General features: G+C 37.0%; 1 protein-coding gene across 5 annotated transcripts in view; it reads left to right on the plus strand.

Moving 5' to 3' along the window:
* The first annotated feature begins 1,499 nt into the window (after positions 1-1,499).
* The window catches only part of GRIA1 (glutamate ionotropic receptor AMPA type subunit 1), a 155,528-nt gene continuing 143,452 nt past the window's right edge, over positions 1,500-13,575 (plus strand). For 2 of the 5 annotated variants that reach the window (XM_072400458.1, XM_072400460.1), the window contains exon 1: positions 1,503-2,131. In XM_072400458.1, the coding sequence (XP_072256559.1) occupies positions 2,041-2,131 (91 nt within the window). In that variant the 5' untranslated portion in view covers positions 1,503-2,040. Of the gene's footprint in view, positions 2,132-13,575 lie in introns of all 5 variants that reach the window. The other 3 variants (XM_072400457.1, XM_072400459.1, XR_011919373.1) reach the window with 2 other exon arrangements.

The raw sequence follows: 13,575 nt of genomic DNA on the forward strand, positions 1-13,575 counted from the left end.
TAAACTGCTAAACAGAACTTTATAAAAGGGCAGACATGTTTCCAAGTCCAGTCTGTATGACTAACACATGCCTTCTTCTATAGTTACAATGAAGAAAAATGCAAAATCACAAAGTGAAGGGAAGCGTATTTTTCTTTGAATCAGCAGATGAAAATATTAACTAAAAATAGAAAACTAATGCAGCTCCCGCATAGACCGGAAAGCTGTTATAAATTACATTTTTGTTTTATGGTTTAGATACGCCTGAAGGAATGAATTTAATCATTTTGAATCTGATTCAACTTCCATCAGATTCGCTCAGCATGTTTTAGCGATGTGGGACTAAACCAAGAAAAAGTTCCAGTTCCATGATGCTCTGGGGCTCTTCCTTTCTGTGATCTTGTACCAGATGTGCTGTATATATTGGTACTTATTCAATAAAAGTATACAGGAGCAAAGCTCCAAGTGCCAAGTATAGCAGTATCACAATTCTTCCTGTGGCTTCAGCAAAGTGAATGATTATGGGTCACTGCAGGTGGCGGCACTTTTGCAGTTAACCCTTTTTCCTTTTTGCTGTTCTAGGTTTACGGAATAGGACTGGATGTTTGTAAGGGTGTCAGGATAGGGTTTGTGTTATATTAGCCACTCTTTTACTGCAAGGATGTAGGTAAAGTGTTTATTATTTCCAGCCTTTTATTATAAAGCAGTTTATATGTTTTTATATTGTGCCACTGCTGTAGATGTTCTTTGGGCGGTTACCTCTGCTGGCACATCTTCCCCATATTCAGGAACAGAGACCATAAGATGACAGCAATAAAGAGGTAAATTTAGGGTTAGAAATATGGGCATGTGTTAAGTTTATGATCAAATCTAAGGGTCAAGGGACTAGGGCTCATTTTAGGGGGTATGCTTTGGGTAATTGGGTAGAGGGAAACGTTTTAGGTAAATAGGTTAGGGGGTCAGATTTTGCAATCGTTTTTTTTTTATTCAGTTTATTTGGAAACAAATATAATATATATAAAATATAAAATAAATATATTTATTATATATAAAATTTAATATATATAAATGTGTGTGTTTAGTGTTGGGAAAATGATTGCGAAATAAGATTTAGGGTTAATTTGTAAGGAGAAAATAGGTATTATGGGCTCATTTTAGGGGGTATGCTTTGGGTAATTGGGTAGAGGGAAACATTTTAGGTAAATGGGTTAGGGGGTCAGATTTTGCAATCATGTTTTTTTTATTCAGTTTATTTGGAAACAGAACTCTGCTCTCAAATACTACCATAGTTCTAAATGCTAAAAAGCACTGAACCAATGTACCAAGAGGGTACGTATATTTAGAAAACTAGGATGATAAAAAGCTCAGGTAGCCTAGATCATACAACTTCTTACAGGGAGGGGATGTGACACCGTGACACACAGGGAGGAGGGGTGCCCATATTGTTAACACTCCAGGAGGGTGTGGGGGTGTATTAGGGACAGAAGGATGCAGAGATTACCCTCAGCTACAGTACATTGGCTCCTATCAGAAGGATGGAGAGAGGGGCTGGGGAATGTGAGGCAGTTGCTTGGCTACAGTAATAAAGGCACATTAGCATGATGGAGTGTAGAGAGACAGAGAGAGTGTAATGTATGTTCTAGTGTGTGTCTGGGTGAATGAGGAGGACCCTCTCTCTTTCTCTCACTGTTCAGTTAATCCTTCTGTCAGTTGATGTTAAGGCAGCATTTTAAGCATTGGATGGAGAAAGGAAAAGGCACAGATTAGCAAGAGGGAGCGCAGAATTGCTGGAAGACCTGGAACTGAGAGCAAAGCTTGTTTTCAGCACCAAGGAGAGAGACACACCAAAAAAAAAAAAACCCAACATAACAGCATCAACAGCTATTCCTCTGTGCTTGCTGCATCCACAGCTTGGATCCCCAGTACAGATTGGAAGGCCAGGGGGGGGTGCTCATTCAGAGACTTCAAGAGGAGCTTTCCATCCTCCAGACAAGCAGCAACACAGAATCTTTGCTTGGGAAGTAGGGCTCATCTTTCTTCTCCGCCAATGCAAAAGGAAATATGCAGTACATTTTTGCCTTCTTCTGCACCAGCTTTATAGGGGCAGTGCTTGGGGTCAATTTCCCCAATTTTCCAAACATTATTCAAATCGGTAAGTACCCAGAAGCATTTTACTTATATTCTTGGGGGGAAAAGGGAAGCGACTTATATAGCTAAAGGACAACTGGCTTATAACGTTCCACATTATGGGGCTCTATGAAAATTGATCAGGACCAGGGGCACCAAAAGATTTGACAGATTTTATTGTTTGAAGACTGGCATGCATGCACACCTTACAGCACAAAGTTTCCATGACCTAGGCCAGTGTGGCAACATGTGGCTTTCCAGTTGGTGTGGAATTGGAAGGATCAGTCTTGTTCCACCAGTTGGGACACCCAAGCTGCGTAGCTGATCCTTGAAGCCCAGGCATTAACGCAGTGCAGAAGGCAACCATAATGTACACAGTGCAGTAACCCATGGCAACCAATGGGGTTTTAGTTTACTGCGGTAACCTAACCAATGGAGAATTTCCGATTGGAAGATGATTTCCCTTTGCACATTGTTGTTGCTTTTTGCACTAGGTGACGGAATAAACCCAGAAGTGCTCACTTCTTGTACTGTTTATCCTAATCTGTCAACATCTCATACCTTTACTCCCTCCTCTTCACAGAGCACATTCCTACCTGACTCCGCTCTATGCAGGTCCATCCATTCTCCCTGGAACATTTAAATTCTATTACATTGGAATAAAGCATTATTATTGTGGAATTTCAAGCTCCTTAATCACGACTCTCTTCCTTCCACCCCCAGTTGCTATGCATCATTAACCCATTAGATGCTGAGGCTGGGGAGGTGGGCGCTCTGCCTGGCTCAGATGCTGCACATCCCTGTCTATAGGGTCACTCATTCACCACCATTATATAAGAAGAAGGTGGATGTGACAGCCTTTGTTCTCATTTATCAGTTCCCTTTTGATATCCCTTGGAGACATTCTCCCGTATCTAGTGAAACATGAGAATTAATTGAATGAACACAGATGTGATCTATACCTCTAGCCAGGATGTGTGTGTGTTTGACATTTGCTGAGATAGGAGCACTAATAGTGCAATCTTTAAATGCTGTAACTGTTACCGTATAGATTTGTGCTATATAGGGTATCAAACATGCTAAGATATGCTTCCGCTATAATGATCAATACACATACGTATGCATATATTTTTTTATATGTTTAAACACAGCAAATCAATACCACATATAATCACTTATATTTATTATTTACTATATACACTTATTATATAGCACATACTATTGCTTGGAGGAGTGTACAGTGCTATTTAGTTCATACCAAGTCTTTGCAATTAAAATCCACAAAGATTTAATCTAAAATAGTAAAACTGCTTCAAATTAAAATCATTATACACATTTATTACAGAAGATGTCTTTATAATGTTCCATATTAACCTATTATTATTATATCAGTGGGCCTAGACTAACATTTGATGTAGCCATCACACAGTGTTTGTTTCGGTGACAAACGCAGTTTTATACCCTTTACAAATGGAGCTCTTGGTGAAGTGAAATTGTTTTTTTATGGTTTGGATTTTGTGCTTGCTTCATCCCTTGTTATCCTGGTGAATTGTATTGTGCTTTCTGTCAATGTGTTACAGAATTGACTACATATGACCCTCGTCCATTGCATTCAAACCATTCCATAACAATTGAATGCAACATGTTAGCAGTGTGGCAATTGTTGCTTCCTTTCTTGTATTCAGAACACAGTTTTTAAATTGTTTTCGGCACTGCAAAAGCATTTACTGTACCTGTTCTGTATGCTATAATGTGATTCTTATATATAAATTCATTGGATACTATGGGTCACTCTTTCTGTGTGAGAAACATGTCAAAATATTACTTTTAAAATTCATGTTGCCGTTGCCAAGCATTCAGCAGTGGAAAATAAGGGGGTTCATGTCTTCTATTTAAAAGTCTGGCTTTGTAATAGAAATCTTTGCAGAGCCAGTATCCATCAACACTGTTCTGTGCCTGAATATTGGAGATAATTATTCAAAATGGCTGTGCTCGGAGTGGATTATGTATCATATGGCCATGTTAAATTTGACACGGATAGATATATTAAAATATGTTTTCTTATTTGGTTAGGGAACTGCTGAAGGGCCATCTGCTCTGTAAAGATTTAATAGACTAAATTCTATTTTTTATGATTGATTACATTATATCACACTGCTAGTATTTGTATATTATATTGTGTGTATCTATTTTTCAGTATGTTTTACACAAAGCTTTTTACTCCATGATCCTGCCAGTAATGGCACTTCCAGTTGTAGGCTGACCATGCTAAACCACTGCCTGTCAATTAACACAGGTATGCTCAGCCTGCCCTGTAGGCTCCTTTATTTTGCCATTGAGATGCCTATCAGATAGTTAGCCCACTGGCCAACTATTTTTAACAACTCCACACTAGGAGAGAGAGTGTAGCTTGACCCCCTCTGATTTATCAAATGCTATTTATTTGCCAAGGTGGTTCAGCATTGATGAAAAATATTTTTTCTGGAATTTTTGCTTTTCTATTATCCATGCTGCAGTCCTCCAGCTTTCTGTCTCCTCTGCCAGTCACACTGCATCAAGCTCATTGTCTATGCTGGCTTCCCATCTTAAGGGGTTTTTCTTTCCAGCCACCTGTGAGCGATATCAGAGTGTAGCCCTGGGAAAGCAAATTTCCCCTTTTGCCAGCTCCTTACGGGAAGTCCCTGGGTAATCGTTTTAGTTCCTGGTGGAAGATCCAGATATGTGTTTATTCTAGGATCAGCAAAGTGCAGTAACAACCAATCAGAATTTATCTAACCCTGATCCAACAAGGCATTTTATGAATTATTTTGTACATCATTTATTCCGTAAGACCAGCAAAACTGAAAAATATAACTATACCTAAAAGTGTAGACAAGTAAAGAGTTCTCATCATCTTAGCTTATTTTACAACAACCAATCAGCAACCAATCAGCAATCCTTTTCACTGGTTTAATAAGGCATTTTGCAAATTGCAGCATCTTTTTTAAATATTCCAGAGCGTATATTTTCAAATCGACCCATATATTGGCTTTTTTATTAATGGATTGAAAAGATGTAAGCTGATATGCAATTTGCAGCATTTGAAGGTAACCTATCAGAGTTCCTATTACTGAAATTCGATTACTGAAAGCTGACCTCTGATTGGACGCTGTGGTTTACTGTACATTACTGGTAGGCAGTTAATAAATAAGGATGAGTGCTTTAAGTAAAGCAAAGGAAAATGCAGTCAGTTAGGCTGATGGTACGCAAGGCAAATTGTAGGTTTAGTGTTTGTTTTCTGAAATGTTTAATTTTAATGAAGATTTTGTTTTGTCCCATATAAAAAAGATTTAAAGTCATATCCACTGAATGCTTCATTACATTCAGAATTAAATGACATTTTCTGGGTAATCAACGCTTCATTAAATTTTCTACTGAGTGTTTCTACTTTTATATGATATTGCTTATGATAACAAATGCAAAATGATTATCATTTTTGTAATAATAAGTATGGCTTTCAGCCATGGATTGAAAAATGGATTTCAAATTGGAGATTTATTTTTTGTAAGCTTTAAGTAATTGACTGTTCTTTCGCTACAGAGAAAAAAAACTTCATGCATGTTTGTTTTTGGACATGTTAGGAGCTGTATTTCTTGGTCACCAAATGTTCTTTAATTCCCAGGACTCATCTGTAATGCTTAGTTTTGTTTGCAGTGAATACAACTGTGGCCAAGCGCTCGGGGCTGTAAGGGGTCATTAGTTCCCCTCTATTATTAGGAACTTTAATATAAAAAATATATAAACAATCTTTGAAAGTTTCTCCAATTATTACTGTGATACACTACTGTAGCTTAATAAGCAAGACAATCAAAAATGTGCAAACACACAAAGCAGCAAGCCAATCATCTTTTACTGCCTGGACTAGGTTGATGTATATATGAATGCGATGGGATGTCACACATTTCAAATATTTTGCCTTACACATAATTACAACCTAGCATATGCAATTAAGGTTTATATATTGGCTTCGGGCAAGCATAGTTTTTAAATGTCATCCCCTAAATGCTTTTATATAGCTGCAAGTTATAATTTATGTTTTAACAAAATGAAAAAAACATCTCTGTATTTCATGCACATGCCTATGTCTTGTCTCTGTACAATAACTGCAAGTACAGAAAAATACCAATTGATCTTGCCAGAATTCTAGACAGCTCCTAACTTCCTGTAGTTCTTTTAGCCTTGCTTGAGTTCTACCCTACTGGATTATAGAACACTGCCCGCTTACATTATGGAAGTGAGGATTAGAGGAGGGGCTCTGTAGTCCAATATGAAGACCTGGATATGGATGACAACATTACTTGGTATTTCAGTGCAGCAAAGGCACAATGTTGTCATCTCAAACAGTAAGTTAGAAACACAATGGATTTCTAGCAGATCAACAGATGTTCTTCTATATGTACAGCCTTCAAAAAGAGACAAAGCATAGGTACATGGGCAGTATTATAGAGATTTACCCAATATGATTTTTTATAGTTTCTAAATGTATTCTATTTTTGTTAATACTTGCTCTGTAATATACCTCCAAGCAGGTGTTTTTGGTTGGCATGCAGGAACCTCATGACCAAAAATGAACTCCATCAAGTATCAAACATACCCACCCATTTTATAATGATATATACAGTAGTATAGGCTTGTACTGTGCTAGCTTTTGACTGGTGCAGAAAGTTTCCAGTTCAAGGGATACCTTATTTTGCTAACTTCAGTTAATAAAAATAAAAGATTTTGAAATTGCTTAGGTCAGGGCTGTATAATGCTCGTCCTCTATTTGCACACATTTCTAGCATCACTTTAACAGACAGCTCTAGACTCAAAAACTAATTCAGGTTATATTTAAATTCTGATCTGTATGTGGCCCTTGAGAACTGGAGATGGACAGCCCTAGCGTAGATCCCTTCTTCAAGCCTGACAAAACAACCTAAGCCACTGAAAGCTTGCATTTTCAATAACTTAGGTTAGCCAATAAGGGTATGACATAAACTACAAACTTTCTGCAAATGACATTTCCAAGTGGTGAAATGCTTAGGAAAGTACATTGGTCTGAACAAGCCCTAAAGGGTTGGTAAACCTTGAGTAGCCCTCAGAGGTAGCACTCTTGCCTTTGCAGCGCTAGATCCCAGGTTCAAATCTCGGCCAGGACACTATCTGCATGGAGTTTGTAGGTTCTCCCAGTGTCTGCGTGGGTTTCCTCCGGGTACTCTGGTTTCCTCCCACATCCCAAAACATGCAGAGAGGTTAATTGGGTTACCTCTAAAATTGGCCTTTGACTGTATTAATGACATATGACCTGGGTAGAGACATTAGATTGTGAGCCCCATTCGAGGAACAGTTAGTGACACAACTATGGACTTTGTACAGTGCTGCGTAATATGATGGCGCTATATAAATACTGTGTAATAAAAATAATAATATTGCCTGCTTGACTTACATCTCCCTTCACCTTGAGTTATTTAAGTGACTTTCAGGAGGAGTTTATCTATTAATCTAGACTTTACCTTGCTTCGGTTATAGCCTGGCTGCTGAATGACCCAATAAGTTCAGAGTGAGTGATTGCCACTGGGAAAAATTACCCTACAAATGGATATTAGTGTTTTGAATAATTCCACCAGTCGGCTCGCTCTCCTTCTCTCTTTCAGCTTCGGTTTAGCTTGATTCTGTGTGTAAAAGAAACGTGTTGATAAGACGCATTATCGAGCTTGGCTTTGGTGGAGAAAGTAATTTGTGTTTCCAGTGTAGAAGCATGTCCGCAGCAGAGGAGACATACAGATGCCCTGTGGCATACTGCCTCATGCATTATTTCATGTTTCCAGCCAGCGATTGGGAAAGAAAATCACTTGCTTTTTTTTTTTGTTGCTAGTGAAAAATATTCTCTTTTGGAATCTGACAGTGGGGAGACATTTCCTGATTCTTATGGTGATTCTTTTTCTTTTTATTATTTTGGATTGCGCTCATTTATTATAAATGGAATAAATTGAATACATTTATTTACAAAATTCAAACAGATTAAATAAAATATCATTATCGGTCATTGCTCACCAGAACTTACAGCATAGCATGAGACCAAAGAGAAGCAGCAACAACAATTTTAGAAATAGAGGGGACACCCTGCGCAATGCTGAACCTGGCTGTAAGCTGAGCTGGAGCTGAGCCCAGGACCTTAGTGCTGCAAGCCAACAATGCTAATCACTGAGCTGTCTAGATATATAGATTGTGTTTTTCAAATTGTTATCCTGATACATTTGCCAGATGGTCCCAAGCTGTTTTCCTACAAAGTGCTATAGAAGGTGTATCACCAATCAATGGGCAGTGAATGGGTGGAGAGTTTTATACAATGGCTTCCATTCAACCGTTCAGGTCTATGTATAGCACCAAATTGCATGTATGTGATGTCATGATTGATTAAAAAGGACTATATCTCACTGTCATTTGTTTCAGTTGCCAGGACACTGTTCTATGTATAGTACACCTCAAAGGTAACACTAGAAAGGGAACCCAGCATGGACTCTGTGGGCCTGATTCACTAGAAAAGAAAATGCAATAAAGCAAACCTGGGCCAGTTTTATAGACTTTAGGGTCTCATCAATGATACAAAAAGACAAATAAATGGAACATAAAGTAGCATTTTAATGATTTGTTTATGATGTTTAAAGTGAATTTGTTTCCTACAGTAACCTTAAGTTTGGCCCATGTTCACTTAATTGCTTTACATCATTACTAGTACGATTTTAGTACAGCAACCAGTTTATTTGGAACCTTTTCAAATGGAAAATGGCATTTAATGGCATACATTTTTTGGAGGGATTGGGGAGCAGCTTGACTAGTGTGTGCTCATTTAGTAAGAGGTCTGAATAGAGTTACAAAAAGAGAAATAGAGTGGAAAAAAAAAAAAATAAATAAGCAAGAAAAAACACAGGCAACAAGTGGAAATCAGGTGTGTATTTACTGTCCAATATTACAGAATTAAAGAAGAATAAGAAAACCAGCAACAAGCTTAGGTAAACCCATGCTCCTATGCATTACAAAGGAACACAGTTACATGAATAGCAGCCCATCTGGAAGCACACACACCTTTTTACTGTGCACAACCACTAATCTATTTGGCCTTTAGGAGTAAAGCACAAATAACTGCTACTTTTAGGTATGGGAGAACATATGACTTGCTTTATTCCTTGCTGTCAAATGGAAAGGGGAGTTCTCAGTTTGAGCTCACCTAAGGCTTTCTGTCTTCACTCCTATTGGCTGAAATGGAACAAAAGGCAGAGAACTGGGTGCATCTAGTGATGCCAGGCTTATAGTTCAACTCTTGGCTCCCATGACCCCCTCTTGTCCTATTGGAGCACCCCTGCAGCCTTAAAAAAACACTATACCTAAAAAACTTTAAATATCGAGAAGGGTGGTGCGACCCAATGCCATGGCACCGTTCCCTATAGCATTTTTTATTTTAATAGTTGGTGGCATCCTGGGCCTCACAGAAAGTGCATAATGTTTTAATCCAAAAGAGGAGAGGACTTGACTAATAACTGGTGAGTTTCTAGGTCCCCGCACCAAAGACACAGTTGACTTTTTTATTTAGTATTATTTTTAGAGCTGTTAAAGAATCTATTTTTTTGGTATTTTGGCCCTGCATAGCCAAAGTCCTGGTTCACTATCACAAAGAATCTGCCTTTAGCTATGGTTATATACAGAATAAGTAGTTTCTGTAAGTTCACAATATCTATAACACAGTTCAAAGTTGTTCACAGAACTTTGACAGTGAGTGAGTTGATGTTGATAGATAAACTTTTTTCATACCATAATTTTATGGTTCACTAGTTTAGCTAGAATAGAACTGAATAAAACAATTCACTGAATATTTGCTAAGGGTTGTAATTAGTGTCTTAATCATTATTCATTGGTCTGTATGTATCATTGTTTTTTGAAAACCATGTTCATTTCTCACTATCGGGGCTCAATCTAAGGCTTCTCACTGGCTTCATTCACCTACAACAGCTGTGATGCTTCTCACATGTATTTACATGGGTTGGAAGTCCTCCGTATCTCATTAGATGTGCACACGTAACTCCTGTAATGCTCTTTGCAGCTGTAGATACTTTGATAAAGTGAATAATAAATTGTTCCTTCAGGCTCATTCTTTTTCAGCATTGTTCTTTCGGGCTCATTCTTTTTCAGCTTGGGTAGACCACTTGAGGAACGTGGGTTTACCAAAAGAAATAATAACGGCACAGGGTTCTGAATACAAAAAAATTACCTTGTAAGTAAGTTTTATTTTTAAGATTGCGGAATTAGTTGGCATGTTGAATTGTCTACTAGGAAAGGTATTATCTGAATATGATATTCCTATATAATATTATACATCATATACACTGTATGGCATGTATGGTTGTGAACCACTAAACAGCGTCATGAGGCTATTGGAAATCCCAATCCAAAAGTATGGACATCTCTTTCAGCTTTTACATCCCCAGCTATGGCATTCTTTGTCTGTAATTAAGTCTGATTTAATCTAACAGTGCAATACCAAGGATAACTAGGAAAATAAAATAGGGACGAATGGTGGCACAAGAAAGGTGGCCTGGAAAGTTATATCACTTGGGTTGATGTCACCCAGTGCAGTAATGAATGCTTAGGAGTAGTTGAGAATTTCAAATTCATGGTGGAAATTTTAATTTGGAAGTTAAATTGTATGGAAAGCCACTAAATTTTTAAGTTATTGCAAGGCTAGTTTTGCCACCAAAATTGGGTGTAAAGGAAACCTGTGGGAACATGTCCTAAAAGTAAATAAATAAAAAGAATGGTAAAGTATAGTCAGCAATCACTGTTTTAAATTGCAAGCCCTGAACATAGCAATGTCACTAAAATTGCTGAGGAAGCCAGGATAAGCGATGGGGGGTGAGGGGATGTTTGACTTCGATTTAGGAAGTATATATATATTTATAGATATTTGTGAAAATTTGTGTACTTGCACTTACTTGTCTGTCATTGTAATAGCACAACTTGTGTTTGAGAAATTTCAAATTGTGAAATAGTTTTTTACAGAAGCTAGTTCTGGCCAATTCAATAACTTGAATCTTTACGGGACTGGATGTGTTTCTAAATGCAAAAATATAATGGCAATTAATAATAAATTCCTTGCAGAATGTTGGGTCAGGAAGTATCAGATTCTGGGGTTCAGGGAGAATGTTTTTCCCTGTTGAATTATGCTTGTTTTGGCTTCTTCTTCAATAGCTGAATGTTTAGCATTCTTAGAAGGGTGATAGACTTGATGGATAGATATGTTGTTTTAACTTATTTAACTACACATTGCCCAAAAGTTTGTGAACAATGGGCCATTACACATTTATGAGCCTTGTAGACATCCTATTCCAAAAACATGAGCCAATGCCATAGTTTTAACAGTCTTCATAATCTGGGAACAACTACAAAATATATTTTGTGGAGCATTTGTAAGGTCAGGAAAAGACTGAAAGACCAGAAGACCTAGCTTGCAATCAACCCTCCAATTTATCTCACACGTTAAATGTTGAATAACTACTACTATATATACAATGACCTGAATAAATGAGAACCGTCATACACAATCTCAATGGTGTTTATAGAGTTGAAGACAGGGCATTGTTTAGGCTTCCTAAGGTTATTGACACCAGAGAACAGCTTTTCCCAAACTGTTCACATGAGATTGGAAGCACACAATTGTCTAAATTGTATTTGTATGCTGTAGCATTGACAATACCCTTGAATCCTAAATAATTCAAACCAATAATTTAAAATGGGAACCACATAAAGGCCACATATGTAGGTGTGATGGTTGGATGTCCACAATCATATAGCCATATAATGTATGGAAGTTTGAGATACAACTTAAAAAGAAATATGTGAAAGGTAGTGTTTTTCTTTCAAGCCCATTTGGTTGATTGATTTGATTTTTTAATTTAAATAAGAGAAAAAAAATAAAAATCAGATTTTTAAAAAAATTTTTTAGTGGTTTGAAGAGTTCAGAAATTGACACAATGCTATTTTATTATTTCCAGTTGATCAAACAATATTCAAATAGGATTGTCAACAACACTGAGTGCTACAATAATTGAATGATAACTACTGATTAGTTCTTACTAAACTTTGCACACTGCACCTTATCCAATAAGCTTGTTTATGCTGAGTTAAATGAAACAACATTGGCATCCTGTTGGTTGACCAAAATGGGAAAATCGAGGGAATATTGATTACGGGGAAAGTTTTCTATGAGTTCGATTGATCTTAACATTTATCATATGAGTGAGCACTACATGACAGATGCCAGAAGGAATGCTTTAATGTGCAGATATATTGCATTTATTCACTGTGTAAGTGTAAGAAAGAATCCCAGTAAAGCAGACTGAACAGGGAGAAAGGAATCATTCTTGCATGTCACTGCAATAAGTGTTGACATAATTCTTTCTGTGTTTCATATGGCCAAGTGTGACAGCACAGAATATATTGTTCAGAATATGTTCTCACCCTTGCCATCACAGAATCATACTAAACCTTATTATACTAAAGTTTAATAAATCAATCTATGAAAAACATACATATAGATGCACCACACATTTTTATTTTTATTTTATACAATGCACACACTAATACTAATACAAATAGTACGTGTTAAGGCACATGTGTTAACACAACTCAATGCTGAGTTATGAATTTGCCTTAAAGGTACACTATATTCAAAATATATAAATTAATCTGCCTTTTTAGATTTAATCATTGCTGTATTACACCAGCCCAAATCAATACCTTTTTTAGTAATTTAGTGGTCTAAGAACATGTGCCTATAATGTCGGAGTAGAATTTCCAAACACACCCATTGTCTAATGTAAGGAAATGTCAGATTCAGACCTGCCTTGGAAGTGATTTGTACAATGGGAACTAGCAAAAGAAATACTCTCTCAGAAACCTTGTGAAATGCTCCCTAAATTTTGGTTATAATACTATAGAGATCTCATATAAAGGTGAACTGAGTGAGCACTCTGATTTAAAGTGCATGTCAACCTAAATTGTAAAAAGCAGGGGCTTATTTAGTTTGAAGCTCCACTAATTTCTTTCACCACTTCAACCACCCAATCATATTCAAGTATTACTCTTGTTTTTTAGATTTCCTTTAGAGTGATTGGGTGTTATTTACAAAGGGAATTTTCCCCGCATTTACTAAATTAAAGTGAAACATCCTTTGCAAGGGGGATAATTCATGTTATCCTGTTTTACTTTTGGTAAATCAACCCTATTTACTTAAATCAAGCTTACGGAAAGTAAACCTCCCTACTCCCTACTACATTTTTGTTCCATATCAATATTAACTAGATCAGAATGAACCAAAATATATATGTGCTATGTCCTCCAGTATCTGTGCCATTATATATTTTGTGCAGTTAATTTTACTATTGGATACAGCCCTCA

This window comes from Pyxicephalus adspersus, chromosome 2, assembly GCF_032062135.1.
Source record: "Pyxicephalus adspersus chromosome 2, UCB_Pads_2.0, whole genome shotgun sequence".
Taxonomy (NCBI): Eukaryota; Metazoa; Chordata; class Amphibia; order Anura; family Pyxicephalidae; genus Pyxicephalus; species Pyxicephalus adspersus.